Source organism: Panthera tigris, chromosome D4 (assembly GCF_018350195.1).
Source record: "Panthera tigris isolate Pti1 chromosome D4, P.tigris_Pti1_mat1.1, whole genome shotgun sequence".
Taxonomy (NCBI): Eukaryota; Metazoa; Chordata; class Mammalia; order Carnivora; family Felidae; genus Panthera; species Panthera tigris.
Window position 1 is genome coordinate 43,086,437 of NC_056672.1, and position 20,708 is coordinate 43,107,144.

The 20,708-nt window shown below is 37.0% G+C and overlaps 1 protein-coding gene across 1 annotated transcript in view; it reads left to right on the top strand.

Moving 5' to 3' along the window:
* The window catches only part of ADAMTSL1 (ADAMTS like 1), a 376,924-nt gene that overhangs the window by 133,509 nt on the left and 222,707 nt on the right, over window positions 1-20,708 (top strand). Inside the window, exons 6-8 of the mRNA XM_007098528.3 lie at window positions 8,728-8,802; window positions 12,255-12,412; window positions 17,989-18,100. Coding sequence (XP_007098590.2) covers window positions 8,728-8,802; window positions 12,255-12,412; window positions 17,989-18,100 — 345 coding nt within the window. The remainder of the gene's footprint in view (window positions 1-8,727; window positions 8,803-12,254; window positions 12,413-17,988; window positions 18,101-20,708) is intronic.

Below are 20,708 nucleotides of genomic sequence, written 5' to 3' on the forward strand. Positions count from 1 at the left end.
TCTCTCAATAGTTACTCTTTCCCCCCAAAACTTGCTTAATATTAGCTTTCATAGAGCAAAAACTTTTAATTTTGATAAAGACCAGTTATCAATTTTTTCTTTCCAGTACTGTGCCTTTAACATTGTATTAAAGAACTCCTTTCCTAATCCCAGGTCACAAATTTTCTCCTATATTTTCTTCTAAAAGTGTTACAGTTTTATATTTTAGCTCTGTATCAATGACCTATTTTCTGTTAATTTTTTTGTAAAGTATATCTTGGTATTATAAGATATATCTAGGTTATGTTTTTTGGTATTAGAAAGTCCAACTCTATCAGCCCCATTTGTTGAAAAGATGACCTATTCTGTCTTGAATTCCCTTTAAAACTTTGTCAAAAGTCCACTGGCCATTTGTGCATGGGTGTCTTCTTGGACTCTCTATTCTGCTCTATGTGTCAATCCTTCACCAGTACCACATTGTCTTGGCCACTATAGCTTTAAAGTAAGTCTTAAAATCAAGTAGTTTGATTCCTCAAACTCTGCCCTTCTTCTCAAATTCATTTGGCTATTCTGTTCTAATTCCTTTGCCTTCCTGTATAAATTTTTCAATCTGTTTGTCTATATCTATAAAAAAAATCCTGCTGAAATTTTGATTTACAATTTTGCTAATTCTATAAATTGGTATGTGGGGAGTTTACCCTATGAGCATTTCATGGCTACCCATTTCTTTAGGTCTTTTTTTTCATTCCTTCCATCAGCTTTTATTGGTTTTCAGCATACATATCTGTATTTAGTTAAATTTGTACCTCTTTGAATTTTTTGCCCTATTGTATGGTATTTTATTTCAATTTCCAATTGTGTATTGATAGTTTATTTTTGTCTGTTGTCTGTGTATTTTGCAAACTTGCTAATCCAATTACTAACTCTGAGAGTTTTTGGATTTTCTACATAAACAATCACATTGTTTTATAAATAAGGATGATTTACTTCTTCCTTATCATGTCATAAGCCACTTACTTATGTTTATGGCCTCATTGCCCTGGCAGGGATGTTCAATATGATGTTAAATACAAGAAGCAAGAATGGATATCCTAATCTCTTTTCCAATTATAAGAGGGAAAGCATTCAGTTTCTTGCCATTGAGTATGAAGTTAGCTGTAGGTTTTTTGAAGATACCTTTTATCACATTGAGGAAGTTCTTATGTCTTCCTAATTTGCTGAGAATTATTATGATGAATGGATGTTGAATTTAGTCATGCTTTTTCTGTCTCAAATGATGTGATCATGTGGTTTTTCTTCCTTAGACTTGTTGTGATGGATAATATTAATTGATTTTCAAATAAAGAAGCAGTCTTGCTTTCCTGGGATTAACTCTGCTTGGCCATAGTGTATTATTCTTTATATAGATTATTGGATATGATTTGCCAGTGTTTTGTTTGAGGGTTTTTTACATCTATGCTCATGAGAGACAGTTTTCTGTAGTGTGCTTTTCATACACCATCTTTGGGTACCTCATACAATGAGTTGGGAAGTGATTTCTCTGTTTTTTGGAAAAGGTTGCATAATATTGATGCTATTTCTTCTTTAAATGCTTTGCATCATTCACCATTGAAATTCTCTGGGCCTAGAGATTTGTGTGTGTGTGTGTACTTAAGTTCCTGAATATATGGAATAAAGTTATAGTAAATATTTTAATGTCTCTCCTGTGTTTTGATGGATTGACTTTTCCCTTCAGTATGGGCTGTAATTTTTTTGGCTCCTTTGCATACTGGTAATTTCTGACCTGATTCCGATATTGCAAATTTTATATTCTTGTATACTAGATATTTTTGTATTCCTATACATGTTTTTGAGTTTTGTTCTGGAAGCAATGAAGTTACTTGGAATCTGTTTGATCTTTGGGGGTCTTAAAATTTGGTTGGCAAAACTAAAGCCATGTTTGACTAGTGCTAATTGTCCCCTACTACTAAAGTAAGACCCTTTGAATGTTCAGTGTCCCATGAATTATAAAGTTTTCTAGCCTGACTAGTGGGACAAGATACTATTCCCAGCCCTATCTGCATGCCAGATACTCATCTCTATAATTCTTTTGTGCTGTTATTTCCCTAGCCTCAGGTAGTTTCTTTATACCCATGTTCTGATTTGCATGGTTATGCCGCTGGTTACCCAAAGAGAATATTTTTAAATATATAATAGCATATATTATTAGTATGTCATGTAAATATTTTCCCCAGTTTTACTGAGAAATGATTGATACGTATCACTGTACAAGTTTGGGTGTACAGCATGATGGGAGAATACTCTTAAATCTCCAGAATTGTCTCTGTGTTGCTCTCTTCTCTCTGATAGTCTGTCATTCAAACTCCAGCCACTGATCTTTTTGGATTCTTGGCTTTGTCTCCTAAACTCAGGGAATCCTCCGGGCTTGGAGTTCCCACCTCCTGAGGGGCAGCCTGGAAAGTCTTTCAAAGCTGGGGCAATGTTAAGGCTCACCTACCTTGTTTCCTGATTCTCAGGGACTGCTGCCCTTATTTACTTGATACCCAGTGTCATGAAAGCCATGGTTTTATATAAATTTCTGACTTGTTGGTTGTTTCCAGGCAGAATATTGAGTCTGGGTGCTGTTATTTGATCTTGTCAGGAACCAGAAGCCTTTTTTTTTTTTTTTGAGAGAGAGAGAGAGAGGGTGCAAGTGAGCAAGGAGAGAGAGAGAGAGAGAGAGAGAGAGACAGAGAGACAGAGAGAGAGAGAGATGGGCTTCACCCGAAGCAGGGCTCATGTTCACCCAATGTGGGACTCGAGTTCACGAACCATGAGATCATGGCCTGAGCCAAAGTCAGATGTTCAACAACTGAGCCAGCAAGGCACCGAGGAACCAGAAGATTTAATGATGGGCTCTTAATTCAAGTTTGCAGTTGTGTATGGCTAGCTGGGTTTTGACTGCACTTTGGCAATGTTATTAAATACTTCTGATTCCTCATCTCCCTACATCCTCCATAACTGTTTAGTTCCAAAAGGTTAAATAAATGTGTTCCACTATTATCCTAGAATCTTCTTCCAAGCTTCTGACACCCATTTTGCAAGTTTGATACTGGTTGTTTTAGTGCTAGCAACTGTACAAGCAAAGGTAACTAAAGCAGGACTACTGCCTCGGTGAGAGAATATAATGCAGCATTGATCGTGGGATGCATTTTGATTTCACATACGTTAAAATGTGAAAGACTGTTCTTCTTAGAATCAATGAAATATGGTATTTTGACTCCTACAGCAATAGGACTTTCTAACTGATTATATATGAATATGAAGTCAAGGATGGCTCCAAAGTTTTTGACCTAGGCAACTGTAAGGATGAAGTTCCCAACAGTCCAGCAGGATGTGTCTTGTTTTGTGTGTTGGGTGTGTGTCCTCCATTGTGTAATTACTGATGACCTCTGGGGGAAATTTTCAAGGGCTCAAATGCTCAGCCTCGCTTATTTTATTGGGTATGTTTTAAGAGTAATAAAATTGGCATGAAGATAAAAAATATACTATTAAAACCTCCTTAAGATTGGCAGGCTATTATTATATATACTATTTCTATATGTAGCCAACTGCATTAACAATCACTCTTTTGTTAAAGAAAATTACTAGTCCCAGAGACTTAGAGGGAAAAGTCCTTAAAAACATAAACATATCAACAGGTCTAAAAATAAGGCAAACTCAGATATCAGAATAGGAAATCCTGCCTCTTCAAAAATGATCATTATCACCTTTCTCTGATACAGCAATGAATCACACAGAAAAATCCACATGTGATAAGATTGAAAAACAAATCTAAAATACTCTATAGAAAGATGTGAACAAAGTTGTAATCATCAAGACAGCATGGTATTGGCACAGAAACAGATACATAGACCAATGGAATAGAATAGAAACACCAGAATTATACCCACAAAAGTATGGCCAACTAATTAGTCTTTGACAAAGCAGGAAAGAATATCCAATGGAAAAAAGACAGTCTCTTTAACAAATGGTGCTGGGAGAACTGGACAGCAATATGCAGAAGGATGAAACTAGACCACTTTCTTACACCATTCACAAAAATAAACTCAAAACGGTTAAAGGACCTGAATGTGAGACAGGAAACCATCAAAACCCTAGAGGAGAAAGCAGGAAAAAAACCTCTCTGACACCAGCCGCAGGAATTTCTTACTTGACACATCCCCAAAGGCAAGGGAATTAAAAGCAAAAATGAACTATTGGGACCTCATGAAGGGAAAAAGCTTCTGCACTGCAAAGGAAACAATCAACAAAAATAAAAGGCAACCAACGGAATGGGAAAAGATATTTGCAAATGACATATTGGACAAAGAGTTAGTATCCAAAGTCCATAAAGAACTCACCAAACTCCACACCCGAAAAACAAATAATCCAGTGAAGAAATGGGCAGAAAACCTGAATAGACACTTCTCTAAAGAAGACATCCAGATGGCCAACAGGCACATGAAAAGATGCTCAACGGGGCGCCTGGGTGGCTCAGTCGGTTAAGCGTCCGACTTCGGCTCAGGTCACGATCTCGCGGTATGTGAGTTCGAGCCCCGCGTCGGGCTCTGTGCTTACTGCTCAGAGCCTGGAGCCTGTTTCAGATTCTGTGTCTCCCTCTCTCTCTGACCCTCCCCCGTTCATGCTCTGTCTCTCTCTGTCTCAAAAATAAATAAATGTTAAAAAAAAATTAAAAAAAAAAAAAAAGAAAAGATGCTCAACGTCGCTCCTCATCAGGGAAATACAAATCAAAACCACACTCAGATACCACCTTCACTCCAGTCAGAGTGGCTAAAATGAACAAATCAGGAGACTATAGATACTGGCAAGGATGTGGAGAAATTGGAACCCTCTTGCACTGTTGGTGGGAATGCAAACTGGTGCAGCTGCTCTGGAAAACAGTGTGGAGGTTCCTCAAAAAATTAAAAATAGATCTACCCTATGACCCAGCAATAGCACTGCTAAGAATTTACCCAAGGGATACAGGAGGGCTGATGCATAGGGGCACTTGTACCCCAATGTTTATAGCAGCACTTTCAACAATAGCCAAATTATGGAAAGACCCTAAATGTCCATCAACTGATGAATGGATAAAGAAATTGTGGTTTATATACACAATGGAATACTACATGGCAATGAGAAAGAATGAAATATGGCCTTTTGTAGCAACGTGGATGGAACTGGAGAGTGTTATGCTAAATGAAATAAGTCATACAGAGAAAGACAGATACCATATGTTTTCATTCCTATGTGGATCCTGAGAAACTTAACAGAAGACCATGGGGGAGGGGAAGAAAAAAAAAGTAAGGTTAGAGAGGGAGGGAGCCAAAACATAAGAGACTCTTAAAAGCTGAGAACAAACAGGGTTGATGGGGGGTGAGAGGGAGGGGAGGGTGGGTGATGGGTATTGAGGAGGGCACCTGTTGGGATGAGCACTGGGTGTTGTATGAAAACCAATTTGACAATAAATGTCATATTAAAAAAATAATAAAAAATAAAAAAAGAAAGATGTGGAATACACATATAGCTATGATTTTTGACGAAATATTTTAGGTACAATCTTTGAGAACAATTTTCTTGAGAAAGAGCATTTGCAATCCACATTTGTGAAATGACAGCATTTATGATTTCCAGGGAAAGCTTATCAATTTAATTGAGAAAGAGGTCATCTGATCTCTGAAGCAGGTCTTCTAGAATTGCTGATTAATAACCTAGAAATGTGTCCTAAAGATTAGCATCATGGTTTTGTCAACAAAGCCAGAATAGATTAGGACAGATGCACTTGATCATAGAGCAGTGTGCCTTTTTTGAAAAGGGCACCCGGATGAATGTGAATCACAGTGAGAGAGGATGGAGCACCTGCCTCACCAGCCAAACCTAATGAATTAAACACTAAGGAGGCAGGTGATGAAGCCAGACTGCCCACACATTCTCAAATATCTTAAACACCATTCTGTACTCACTACTGTAATAGCTGCCAAATAGAAGAGTTCCCCCAACCCTAATAATTGAGAATTTATCCTTAAACAAGACCATTATTAATACATATACAACTCAAAGGGTGGCTTTTTATCAACATGCAGAATATGCAATTAATTTTTTTCCTGTCTTTTGTCAAATTAAGATCACCATTTCTTAAATCATATTTTGAGATGTATCAACCAGTGTTAATAGATAAGATATATAAACAATTTCTCTGGGTAAACCCTTTGGGGATACACTGGATTAAATAGAATGAAATGAGGTTCTCTGGTTCAGGGCTTCTAAGAAATCAATGTGCTTTGTGAATTTCCATGAACGGGGTATAGCATGTAGTGTTTTTCCAGATTTGTCTTAGGTCCCTTCTTCTTGGACCATTTTGTGCAGCTGCTGCTTTGCTTGCCTTTTTTTGTCACTGAATCTCTGGTGCCTAACATGGGGCCTGACACCAGGAGACACTAAAAAAATATTTGTGGAATAAATAATGAATTTGCTGCTTGCCTGATGAGCTGCTAGGTGCCCTTGAGTTCTTACAGAACCATACAGGAATAGACTATGACTCTTCATACCTCTTGTATCATGTGCTGCTGAGTCTTCAAGTTTGTACCAGCTTGAGTTGCTCCCTGTTTCGCTTTGACTAGGCAAGCGCAGTCTCCATCGTAGCCTCTTCCCCCAACAACCCTCTGGGTTTCTCCCCTTCTTCTTTGGGGAGCATGCAAAAGTTAGCATATCAGCCAGAAGCTGGGGTGAATGCCCCAGCATGTGGAATGTGAGTCCCTTCTCAACAGAACAAGAGGGAGGCTGCCTGAGTAGTGTGTGGGCCAGAAGACTGCCGCTGAGCATTGCAGGGACGAACAGAAAGCTTCCCTTTTACTTGCACTTTATATGACCTGTGGATAAACAAAGCCTTTCTATTTCCAGAAATCCCATTGTTTTAACTGCTTTGAGTTTCTTTTGTAAACTTAAAAATCCATGTCTTTATGCAAGGCATTTAACGCTCTATGGGCCCAGACTGAATATTTTTTGTTCCTTTTCTATATTCCCCTTACATGTTTTTTTTTTCTTATATGCCACAAACTCTTGGCTATCTGAAATTCAGCCTTTTCTTCAACAATGTATGACATTAAAAACAGCTAGAAGGCTGTACTGTGAGTAGAATGTTCAATATTGTAGAGGGCTTGATAAATGTAACCTCCTTAGGAAAAGAATTGAGAGCATATGATTCTTCGTTCTCATTCAACTGGCTATGTGCTGGGGCCTCGGAGGGTTTAAAAACATAGTAAAAATAAACAGTCTCTCAGTTTCTGTCCTTAAGGATATTTGGAATAGAAGGAGGAAAGTAATATTTATAAAATGCCTCCTGTGTTCCATGCTATATATCGATATCAATCTCTGTATCTTTTCACAACAATATTATGCAGGAAGTGTCATTTTCCCTGTTTTACAAATGAGGAAACTAAGGATCAGAGAAGTTAGAGAACTTTTGAGGTTCGTTTATTGAAATCAAAGTCTCTTAAAGACAGAATGATGTTAAGTTTCAGAAAAATGGGTACCTTTTAGGATTACTCTTATTGAAACTAAATTTTTCCAAAGAGTATGATAATATTTAATATTAGAAAAATATATGTGAAACAGAGAATCCCACAGAGCTTGCGAATATGCTGGTGAATTTAAAAATACTTACTTTCCCCCTTGTCTTCTGGAATGCTCTCCTATTTTTTGACCATTGGCTACTCATTAAACTTCTCAGAGGCTTCATTTCTTCATCATAAAATGGGGATGGTAACATCCGCTTTGCCTATGTTACAAGTTTTGGGTGAAGGGGTAAATAGTATAATTTAGGTGTAAGTGAAACTCTTCAGTGGCATGAAAATGTGAGGTATTGTTGTCACAAATGTCACAAGGAAGAATGTCGGTGGTGTGTTTGCAGTGCATGTGATATACCTTTAATTTTTTTTTTCAAAAATGTAGATTTGGGGACTGCTTCCAATGAATTGAGGCTCAGTTTACAAGTAGGGTGAAAGTAACCCATTTCTAAATTATCTGTGATTCAGCCAAAAAAAATTCTTTTTTAAGTTTCAAGCAGAGAGAGTATGTGGGGGGAAACGTTCATAGCCATTTCTGAGACCTATATATGGTATATATAGATGTAGATAGGGTGAAGGATATGAAAGAACCAGAAGGCATGATTTCTGCCCTCGAGGTATTTAACAAATGCAAACAAAGTTGTTTTCTCCTATTCTTATGTGTCCTACTAATCCAAGATCATTGCTTTGCTAGAAAGAAATCCAGGTTTTGATATAATAAAGTCCTTCTTTGGACATTACAATTTATTTTCATTTTGTAATCTGGAGAAATTTGGCAGTGTGAAACCAGTTTTAAAGTCAGAAATGAAAACCTACAAATTCATTTCTCAATCTATCATATGGATATATATATATATATATCCATGTATATATATATGTATATATATGTGTATATATATATATATATGTATACATATACATATATATCCATATCCACATATGGTGGCCATATCAACCGTAAGTTATCTACTGACCAACTTCACTGGCATATTTTATTTTGAGGAAAATGGAAATTTTGATTCCCATATATTAGTGTTCATATTTCAGGCACTTAAAAATTGTCATTTAGAGGAGTACATAAGTCAGTGCCTTTATATAGGAGCCAATCAATAATTTTGTATCAAATTATGTGGTTTAAAGATACTGCTTTGTTTCTCTCTAGTGGATGATACTGTGGTTGCTATTCCCTATGGAAGTAGACATATTCGCCTTGTCTTAAAAGGACCTGATCACTTGTGTAAGTAAACTCAGTTGCTTTCCTTTGAGTATTGGGAATTTTAGTCATTATTATTTTTTGTTCCCAGAAGAGATTAAAATACAGAAGTGCAAATCTTTCTACTCTATCATAATATGATATTCTGAGTGCTTCTGTTTATCTTTTGGCTGCCTGATGAGATAGCAAAAACCTCAGGGTAATTATCTCTAACCACAGTCATCCTAAAAAACACAAAATAGATGCTCCCAGTAGGTTGTTCATGAGTTAAGCACATGTTTATGTTTTTGTGCATATTATTTCTCTTTCTCTTCTTCCCCTCCGATCAGTCTCCATCTTTTTCTTGCCTTGCTTTTTTCCTCCTCCTTCCAGCCTTCCCTCCCTCTCCTATGTTCGTTCGTTCTTTCTTTCCTTCTTTCCTTTTCTTTCTTTCTTTCCTTTTCTTTCTTTCTTTCTTTCTTTCTTTCTTTCTTTCTTTCTTTCTTTCTTTCTTTCTTTCTTTCTTTCTTTCTTTCTTTCTTCCTTTCTTTCTTTCTATTCTCATGTTCCATTACTTTATCAACTCAGGGGAATATAGAAGCATCAAACACCTTTAACCCTGGGGCATTTAAAGAAAACCATTGTGGTGTAACTAAACATCCCATGTACTAAAGAAAATGCAAAGCCTTTATATATTAAAGATGGCTATTGGGATTCAGGACTGAAGGGTAATCAAATCCCTAAAGATCAAGTGGTAGCATGGTTCCACCAGAATTTAGAAAGAACTGATCTTCAGTCATGGCAAGGCAGTAGTACACAGCCATATCTTTTCTTTTTTGTTATTAGCATTTAGTATTATTTAGATGTAGACCCATAAATTACTAGCAGAAAATTATAGGCTATAAACCAGCGAGGGGGTATGAAAGTTATATTGTATTTTGTACAAAATTCAGCTACACTGAAAGACTTCAGTTCAGCTGGTCCCTTGAGCATTTCTGATCTCCACTGTGACTATTCCTGGATTCTTTAAGAACCATCTATCATCTTCTCTTCTTTCTCCCCTCCCACACACATGCCTATGAAACCAATTTAGGTAGCAGGCATTATCTTTTGGCAATTGGATTATAAATGAAATCATTCCAGAAAGACAAACAAGAGGAAGATAAATTGGAGCCTGTGAAAGTTCAGATAGTCTACTATAGTCTTTCTAAAAATAAAAACAAATACATTTCATGGGAGAGGCAGGATTTGAGGGGTCATGTGAAGGAAAGGAATAAGTAAGGTACAGTTCAGGCAAAGCCAAAAGAAACTGATAAGTCACCTTATATGGATCCAAGTTCTTTTCTAACCCTGAACAACCCCCCAAAATATAGTATTCACATGTCAGGGATGATATATGTGTGTACACTATCACCATTCAAATGATTTGCTTTTCCCCTGGAGGATTGGACAGAGGTAACTGCTCATGTAACAGCCCCACTCAAAAATAGTATTTTTCTGAGCAGTGACAGGCCTGCTCAGAATAAAACATCCAGGCGGAGATCATCACCAAGTTTGGGACTGACTTCTCAATGTGGAAGAAAGAACCTAAAGCAATCCATTTAAGATGAAATTCATTTTTATAAATGTATTAGCCTCCCAGTTTTCCTAATTATGTGATCACTAAGAAGCTAAAGAATTATCTTTGTTTGGTTTAATTGTCCCAAAAATTCAATAGGTAGAGCTGCAGATGATACTTACAAATGATGGAAAAAAAAATGGAATTTGCTTTTTTTTTCCCCCCAACAGACATAATGTTGACAGTATATATGTACCTTAACTTTTTGGGTTTTTTTGGCATCTGGTATTTGGTATTTGTTTGAAATATAATATAATATAATATAATATAATATAATATAATATAATATGTAAATAAAGGTCCCCATGTTTCTCTTGTAACCCTTCGCACTTAATTCCCAGAAGCTGGTCGAGTATGGGACCAACCTTAAATATTTAGGGGCAAACCAGAACAAGACTAAGCAGTCTGGTCCAACCCCAGCTTACCTTTAATCAGAAGTACCTTGGGAAGTACAGCTGGGAGGCCTGGTGATAAAATTAAATCAGATGCTCATATCAGACTTAGACCCCCAGGATTTTCCCAAAACTAAGTTGGTTTGTGTCTTGAAGATATTTCTACAAATTAGTGCACATACATGTAAGGCAGCTTGAGGAATGAAGGCTAGAAAAAGGAGATCCCATGCTGTTGGCTTTCCTCTGATTACAACAGCTGTGGTTTCCCCTCCAGTTCTCCCTTGATGTGCCCTATGCTCTCTGTGAGGACCTCTCTCTAGAGCAAGGGGATGGAGCCTGACCTACTCCAATTGAAGGGCTACACAGATTTCATCCAAGGGTTGTGGGCATTTCACTGGACATTGAACATCCAACATTCTTCACCTGTTGGTATTCCAGCTTGAAGCAGACAACACTTAGAATAATTTAGTACAGGTACGTTAGTACCTCCAGAGACCCTAAAGAGGTCCCAGAACCCCAATCTGCAAAACACGGAAGAGGGGAGTCATTCTGATTGAATGTGGGGTAGGCCACCCAGAGCCTCACCTGACATTTTATCCTTCTGCCAAAGAAAACACTGCCAAAACTAAGGGTTCTTATGCAAGTTTTAGAAACACTGACTTAGTCTATCTCTCTTCATACAGTGGGAAGTTATTCCAAATCATTTCTCAGCCACATGAGAATTTAATATGCTCTGAAATATGCAGCATAATTACCATAATCCTCAGCTTGCTCTGATTTCCTATAATCAAAGATGCTTCATAGGCTTTATCATTGGCCAAATTCAGATTGGAATGTTCCAGGAATCAAGAAGTTCCTCTTTCTCTCTTAAACACTTACAAAATATCATATATGTACATAATACTGTATTAGGTACCAAACAGGATTTTAAAGAGAGAGAACTAAAAAGAATGGGACTTCCTCATCCTCATTACTATAGTTTCTTCTGCACAACAGCACACATGTGGTAAGAAACCAGATAATACAAATAAACACAAGGTAACGTGTGAATATAAAGTCACATGGGTGCTGAGGAGAACTCGGAGAGTACCCTTGATCTCACAGATCAGAAAGCAAACTAGAGGGTATTCTAGACAGAGAGCCATAGAGACCGAAATCAGTAAGATATGTATGGGAGATGGCTTAATGAAAGGAATAGGATTGTGATGAATTGGAGTACCCAAATGAGGTCATCCACGGAGTCAATTATCTTTTGATCGGGAGCCTTGAATGCCTGGCCAATGAGTTTTAAAATGATTTCATTTGCAACATAAACTCTGTGATCTAGAGGTGCCCATAAATTTTGTTTATATCACAATGTCAACTGTGTCAGCTGTATCAAGGGGGATACTTCTCCCTTCGTAGCTGTAGGCTGTTTTATGAAATATGCTTGCTTATGGTAGCCCTGGGAACATCTTTCTTTCCTTTAAATGTGTTTGATTATGTAGATCTGGAAACCAAAACCCTGCAGGGGGCTAAAGGTGAAAGCAGTCTCAGCTCGACAGGCACCTTTCTTGTGGACAATTCTAGTGTGGACTTCCAGAAATTTCCAGACAAAGAGATTCTAAGAATGACTGGACCACTCACAGCAGATTTCATTGTCAAGGTAAGTGCCTTTAGGTTTTCAAGGCACATCCAAACTGTTATTTATAATCTCCTGAAGAGAGAGAGAGAATTTGGGTTTGGGCATAGATTTGGAAATCCTATTACCCAGGAAATGTTTAATTCAACATCACCTTTTCAAGAACATATATTTCCTGGACCTTTCAAGAACATATATTTTTAAAGCCCTAAGAAAGTTCTTAGGTGTGTGTATATGTATATTATTTAATAAAAAGACCCAAAGACCAACATATCATTAGTTGGAGGATATAAACTGTTTTTAAAACAAATTAGGATGTAGTTGCCAACTCATAAAGTGTTCTCAAAGAGAAAGACAAACTAATGATCCATAGACTTGGTCATACTTCCAATTACAAGTTCTGGTTTCTCTTGTACTGGCAAAAAGACTAAGTTGTTTCTTTCTATCAGAGCTTCCCTACTCTTCAAGGTAATATAAAACACATTGCTGGAAGCAACATATACATTCTGTAGGAGAAATGTACACACTAGAAGAATGTTTGGGAATCACAATAAAATAAAACATATTTTTTCTTTCAGTAGGTCAGAAGGACCTGAAGGATTTCAGCTGTAAAGCTGTAAAACTTGTAATGTGTCCAGGACTCCATAAATTTTTCATCATGGGACCTGGAGCCAGAGGACATTTGATTTAAGCTAAGGCTTGATGACCCTGTGGCAGCTGGAAGTAAGAATGCATATAGGAAAATGTGATAGTCAGTGAGGTTGGATGGAAGAAGGGTTCCAGATCACTCTTCTCCTTCTCCATCTGCATGGTAGCTCTTTTTAACCCAGTCCAGATGCCAGGTACATTCATGTGAACAAGAAGCTACAAATCAGCAGATATGGTTCACAATAGAAATGATGCTGATAGTTAAATCATTCTATTTAAATATGCAAATACAGTACAATATTGAAAGATGTCTTTATTTTTTGAAACCCTTAGACTGCTGTTGAATACACCATTTATGTTAATTTCCCTGGTGGCCTTGCAAGAGTTAAAACACATACTAAAAATATAGAATTGGATTCAATAATGTCTGATAATGATAATAATAATAATAATAACAACAATAAGTGAATAACAATAATAATATGTGAATAATATTATTCACATGCCAGTAGTTCACAGCTTTGCTGACACACACCATATATCTAGCTGCCTTCTGCATATCACCACTCGGATATCCCATAGACACAACCAGCAGAACATAGCCAAACCTGGACTTGTCTAGCCCTAATCTAATCTTTAGAAGAAACCTACCTAATCTTCTTTATTTCTTATCTTGTAGAATAATATGCTCTTTACCCAGCCACATCAGAAACCTTTGATTCACTGATTTCCCCTTCTCCGATACGCCCCTAGCTAGACATCAGACTTTGTCAGTTCTACCTTCATACCATCCCAAGATTATTCTTTCTTCTCCATCCTTGCTGCCGCTGCCTTTGTTTAGGCCTTTGTATTTCTTCCTGATCATGCTATGTGCATCCTTCTGAAACTGCAGCCCCAAGTGAAAGAAAATGGCTTTGTCAAACAGAAAAGGGTCTTTTGCAGTCATGGCACATCCTTCACTAGAACTTCCAACTTAGCTCTACTTGTGAGCACTGCTAAGGTATGGCTGGACCTGCTCAGTTTGTACCCATTTGAGAAATTTCAGAAGAATGTCATAGAGAAAAGCGATGAGTACCTAAGCCACCAAAGTGGTAGAAAAGTTGTGATTTCCATCTGCATTAGTTAGAGTATTAGGCAGAAATAATGCCTTAATATGTCTTTCTGAACAATCTTGAGCATAAATCTGTTCATAATTCAGCAGCCAAGGAGGATAGGGAGACTTCTGACTACCAGCCTCTTGCTGGCTTGTCTCAGGCAAAAGTTTCTACAACACCAGTGAGAGAAAAGAACATAGGAGGGGAACAGCAAAGGCTCACAAATTACCCTTTAACCAAAAGAGAAGAAAAAGATATGGCATTTCAGAGTACATCAACTGAGAGATCCTTTGTGTACTTGATGTCTTTCATGTGTTTGAAATGTCTCCTTGATTCCTTTGATTTTACAGGGATCTATGTTCATCCGTTACCCACACACACATTGGTCCTGCCTTGTGACTTTATCATGACAGTGCAGTGAGTTGCTATGGAAAGTGACCAGCTTTTATCTTCTTTCCTTTCAGTATGAGAAGTCCTTAAATTAGAAACACTGAATCATTGTAATTATAGGAAGAAAAGCTTGGTTCAGAACATTCTTTTTCCTTATTAACTTAAGGAGGCCAAAATTACATATGCCAGATGTGTTTAGCTCCCTAAAACAAAATCCTAATGTGTCAAACTGAAGCTTTCAACATACTCTTGAGAACAAGAACCTGATGTCTGAGGCCGTATGGTTTGTAAAGCTCCAGAGCTAATGATAACAAAGGTCCCAGATGCCCAGAATTAATAAAACCAGAAGAAAGGAACATGGCAGCTCATCTCTATAAGAAACAATTAGTCCATCAAAGTTAGACATCAGGTTAGCCTCTTCTTTTTATTTTAAACATACTTTTCCTACTTTAAAACGAAAATTAAGAAGATAGTGAGGAGAGCAGTTCAAGGACGCCACTAAAAATAAATACCTATATCTTTACAACACTAACATTAACTAACAAAATTACTTTGTGCCCTGAAAAGAATGGCAGCTTTCAAGCCAAGGCACACTTGAATTCAAATTTCAGCTCTGCTATTCCCTAGCTGTATAGCCTTGAGTAAGTCACTTAATCTCTCTGAAACTCATCTCTCTCATTATAATGTAAAGGTCGAAGATAATACAAGGTAGTTCTAAATTTAGATTTAATACAAATAAAATGTACCTTGCATGCGGTAGGAATGTAACAAGTGCTGGTTGCTGTGGTAGTTGTTGGCTTTATTTTTAAAAAATTATTTAATGTTTACTTTTGAGAGATAGAGAGAGACAGGGTGTGAGCAGGGGCAAGGGAGGGGCAGAGAGGGACAGAGAGGGAAGCAGAACTGGAAGTGGGCTCCAGGCTCTGTGCTGAATATCAACATGGCGCTGGAACTCATGAAATGCAAGATGACCTGAGCCAAAGTCGGACACTTAACCAACTGAGCCACCCAGGCATCCCAGTTGTTGGCTGTTATTGAAAGAAGAAGGTACCTGTAGAGAAGAGAGAACCAGGAACATTATCAGTGTGGAAGGAGTCAAACAAGATTATGTGGTCAGAGGTCTGGATACATTATGATTGGTTTTATCTGTTTGAAATAACAGCATCCCTGTTCACTTCCAATCTCTTTTCAAATTTAGGCATAAGTCTCAGCATTCATGCTCATTGTACATCGGTTTCATTGGGCTCATTAGGAACAATATACTTTCTAATCTTCTTGTTTTCTTTACTTCAACATAGTCTTTACTAAGGCTCCCTCTTAACACCAAAACTTCTTCACATTCATTCCTTACTCTCAGGACGTAAGGTAGTTTTACTGATAACTTCTAGTAGGCTGAAAATTTGACGAATTCCATCTTTTTGCCTCTTTAACCAGATCAAAAACTAAGCCCAGACACTGTACGGATATTTTAGAACACGGTTTCTCCAAGGATTTTGATGTTATATCCTCCACGTATTTGTTTTTTCCTCCACTTTCCTAGGACTTAGTTTAATTTCAAGCATCCCAAAAGGGACCTCTGCAAAACAATCCATTTCTCTAAGCCTAAATAAATCTTCTGGTCTTTTTATTTTTTCACCGAGCTGGTGTTCAAATGAGAGTCCTCTTCTAATACCTTCCCAGCATGGAAACCACACATCCCAAGAGAGCTATAGGCTTTTGTGAGCTTAAAACAAAAACAAAACAAAACAAACATAAAAAAACAACCAAAAAAAAAAAAAAACTTTCCAAAGGATATGATTAATACTACATCCCCGAGCAAGCAATTAGGTATCCTGTATCTGACACATAGGATTGAAAAATATTAATCTGTAAACTATGCTCCACTTTTAAGAAAGACACTGTATTGCTTCAGCTGTTTTTGCTTTAAAGTCGGGGATTGTATCACTGCTTATTCTAAGTAGGAAAGACCTCGATGTTCCATGGGTCGGAATTCCAGCATAAAATGAAATATTCTTTAGTTTTCTCACTTTCTTCTTTCTCCTTTCCAGCTCTTGCAGATCATTTGAAGAACATTTCCAATATTCTTTCCTTCCAAAGTCCAAAAACTGGTCTGGGGTTTAACACCTACTCCCTGTTTCTTCAGCGTTCCTAGATGTTTAATCCAGTCGTTAAACTCAGTAGTGGAAAAATAGATGGTCTTTTTTTTTAAATCTGAAGGCTAAGTCCATCAGTTTATCCTCGGTAAAGGGCAGCTAGGACCGCAGAAAGCTTGAAAACACTAACAAAGACTTAGACCACATGATGTGCTGATGTGCTCCTCTACTGTCTTGAAGTTAAGAGGTGCCCCTCTTTGTTGTCCATGGAACTTTCTTTAGTATAACAAATAGTCCAAGCCTTGCCCACTGTCTCAGTGTTATATGACATGTTATTATGTCTTCATGAAATCAAGGCATTGCTCCTTCAGTTTAAGTATGTTTTCTCAACCTTATACTTTTAAGAACTATTAAAGAATTATTGCTTCACTTCCCCCCTTTGAAAAACAAAGGAGTTGTCATTTCCATAAGCACATGTTGTATTCAAAGTAAATACTTTTATAATGGAAGTTGGTGTTTTTTAAAGTTTGGTACTTGGACTATCAATGTTTGCGTTGCCGGGATCTCTGGACAAGAGCTGAGGAATTAGCATTTTAGCAAGCTTCCAATTGGCAATTCTGCACATGAAAACGTATGAGTCACTAAATTGCCTGGAAACACCATGTATGTCTCTGGGTGGGCAGAGCCATTTAATTCTTTAATTTTTTTCATTTCTTTTTTAAAAATTGTTTTAATGTTTATTTATTTTTGAGAATGAGAGAGAGAGAGAGGGAGGGACAGAGGATCTGAAGAAGGCCTTGTGCTTACAGCAGAGAGCCCGGTGTGGGGCTCGAACTCACAAACCATGAGATCATGACCTGAGCTGAAGCTGGATGCTTAACTAACTGAGCCATCCAGGTGCCCCTAATTTTTTTTGTTAACAAAGGATAGTATCTTTCATTTCTTGCAGTATATGGCATTTATCATTTTCTCAGAACAAATTTTCTCTTTCTGAACCTACGTTATAAATCCACATAGATACATACACAGGTACATACATAGAAATTAAAAATACCCATAATTTTTCCTGTTATACCAGAAAAGTTGGAAGTAAATGAGGGAAAGGGAATGAGTGTCCTGGGAAAAGACCCTACTAGAATCATAAGTTGAGACATTGCTATCCGTTGCTCGTGGCAAAAGAACTGAGAAAGCAATGGTGGTGATGGCGAATGGTTGATTGGTAAGATGGGTGATATTGCTATGGCCACTTCTCTCCCAGTGCAGCCTGAAACCATCCGTGCTACCATACATTCTTGTCCAGAGTTGCAAGGAACCAAGAAAGCACCCCTCTGTCATACTAGTTGCTCTCTTTGCTATTGTCTCTTGTCTCCTGCAGATCCACAACTCAGGGCCCGCTGACAGCACAGTCCAGTTCATCTTTTATCAGCCTATCATCCACCGATGGAGGGAGACAGATTTCTTTCCTTGCTCAGCAACCTGTGGAGGAGGTAATGGTGTTGACTTAGCCTAGGAATTGTTGGCTTCTAGGAGGGAAGGCTTAGCTGTTGTAAAAGTAGCCACTTCAACATGGAAGAACTTTCGTGCTGTGACGGGTTAGATTCTTTATTCTGAATGGGGCCAAATCCGGAAGCCCACCTGTAAGGTGGATACCTCAGTCGGGATGGCCCATGAACATTTTCTGTCCGTAGAGTCCCATTAGTGGAAACGGTCTTGAGTCTGTTCTGTTCATTTGAGAATCAACTACTCACCTAGTTGAACAGAACTTATTTGTTTATTCCTGAGTCCAGTGAAGAGTGTTTGTCAGGCCTACTATGTAGCATAATGTGTTCAAAAAGAATCAGAGATGAATTTAATTAAAGGGAATAGTTTATTACCCGAAAAAAAAAAATCACTGTTCTGTAGACTTCAGCTCGGTTATTGTTAAGCTCTATCCTGTCATCTCTCCTGAAAAGTCACCAAATGAATTCCTATCTCTGCTCCATCACATCCGCAATAGGGACAGCATTTTGTATTACTGGAAAAGATATTTTCTCCCATTTTCTGCCCTTTACAATTATAATGGTTACATAGTAATTGCTTCAAATTACTTTATGATAATTTATTTAGCCATATCCTTATAGAAGATTTAGTTCACTTAAATTTTCTCTTAGAATGTAACGAATAACTTAATAGCCAAGTTTCTTTTTCCTTTTCTCCTTTCAAATTATTTCCTTGGAATAAATTCTCAAGAGTGAGTTTCAGAATTTTTGTGGCTATTGGCATATATTACCAAAATTCTTTCCAGAAGGGTAATAAGCAGAGTATGAATATTTGAGTTTCATTGCCAACTGAGCCAGTATTTGTGGATTGTAAGAAATTGTTTAATTTTGCTGATTTAATGAGCATAAAATTGTCTGTATATTCCTTTAAAAACCAGCATATCAAATAAATTCTGGCTCCACCTTCACTGAAACCGGATTGTTGGCTGGTGTTAAGTAGCTCATCTACATGGGTATCACTAGGTTATTCTGACAAGAGAAAAGAAGGATGATACCTCAAAATGGAAACAAATTATTATCTATTATTTTTTTAAATAGTGAGAACGTATGAAATAATTCATCTTCATCTGCATAATGTGAACAGATCACTAAAAATCAGGTCCTCTGGAGCAATGTTAGATATTAGCCTAAAAGCAGTTAGTCAGAAATACTTTCAAGTGCTTTTACCTCGTTGCTAAATAACTATTAATTTAAGCTTCTCAGCATTTCAGCACAATAGTGTTTCCATTTGTTCTAGCTGTCCTGAAGAGAAAATAACTTTGTTTAAAAGTAAAATGGCAATTACTTTGATGTTTCATAAGAATGTTATTTTGATACACTTATGAATGACTAGTACAGGAAATAGTTTCAAAGAAAGCAATCTAAGTAAACAATTATTTTTCTAGGTAATTATTTTTCCTCTTTTCTTTTTAAATGAAAACCATGCTTTGACCGAAGTATCAATTCCATAATATGCCCACTATGTCAATTTCATATAGAGAGCTGGTGTTAGAGGGTAATGTCAGTAAGCTTGATGATGCCTTGCTATATAGTAAGGGGATTAATGTTAGATTCACATACAGCCAACCCCTCTCAACCTTATTTTCCTCACATCTAAGTGAACAAGTAGAAGCCTCAGTGGTCTTCAAATGTTTTGAGCTATCAAACACTTTCTTCAAAGGAAATCTTACTAGGAAGCACAAATAAAAGGAGTCTTGCTCAGAATAAAGATATGAGCTGTGTGGAAACCAGCCTTCTCCCCCTTCATGGACCAGTTTGACAATGACTAAAAACATGATCTCTGAGTTCCTTTTTATATTTCTGGTTCCACATTCAGCTGGTTGACCGTTTTGCTAAGTGTAAACAATTGTGGCTAAAAATACCTTGTGAAACGTTTGAAAACACAATTATCTGACTATTTTGGTCTTTTATTTCATTTTTGTTCTAAGTCTTCATTACACACACTCTCGAATAGCTTCCAGCAACATTTTTAAGCTGACAAATTATGATTTTTAAAAATCATATTCTCAGTTATATAATATACTTATTGCTTGTGCCCACATTTTACTACATGATAAACTCTGTCCTTGAGTAGAAATTATTATATGGAAAATTGTAAAATGGTTAGCTTATCATAACATTATCTGCTTTAGAGTATAATGTAATTGAAAAATAAAAGTATATTTACTTATTTAAAATGTCATTTTGCTCTTTGGCTTTCTTCTAAAATAAAAAGTTTAATGGAACATGTGTTCTTACCTATTACTTTCCATGCTTTTCATCTTTACAGTAAAATTGTTAAAAGCTCTTTTTTTAGGCCTTTAATGAACAATTAATTTTTGTGGGTGGTCTGAAAACAGAGCCTCAAGCCAGGAAATCTGGTTTATAAGCCTTCTTCTGATTTCCTAAAATCTTTTGCAAGTCTTTTAACTTCTCTCAATCTGACTTTCTAACATATATCTAGCAATAACAATATTCAACCACCTGCCAGGGAGAATATATTTTGGAGGTTGGTTAGGGTTAGAATGATTTAAAAAAAAAAAAAGCCTAAGTTAAAAAAATTCTCCATGTACATTTA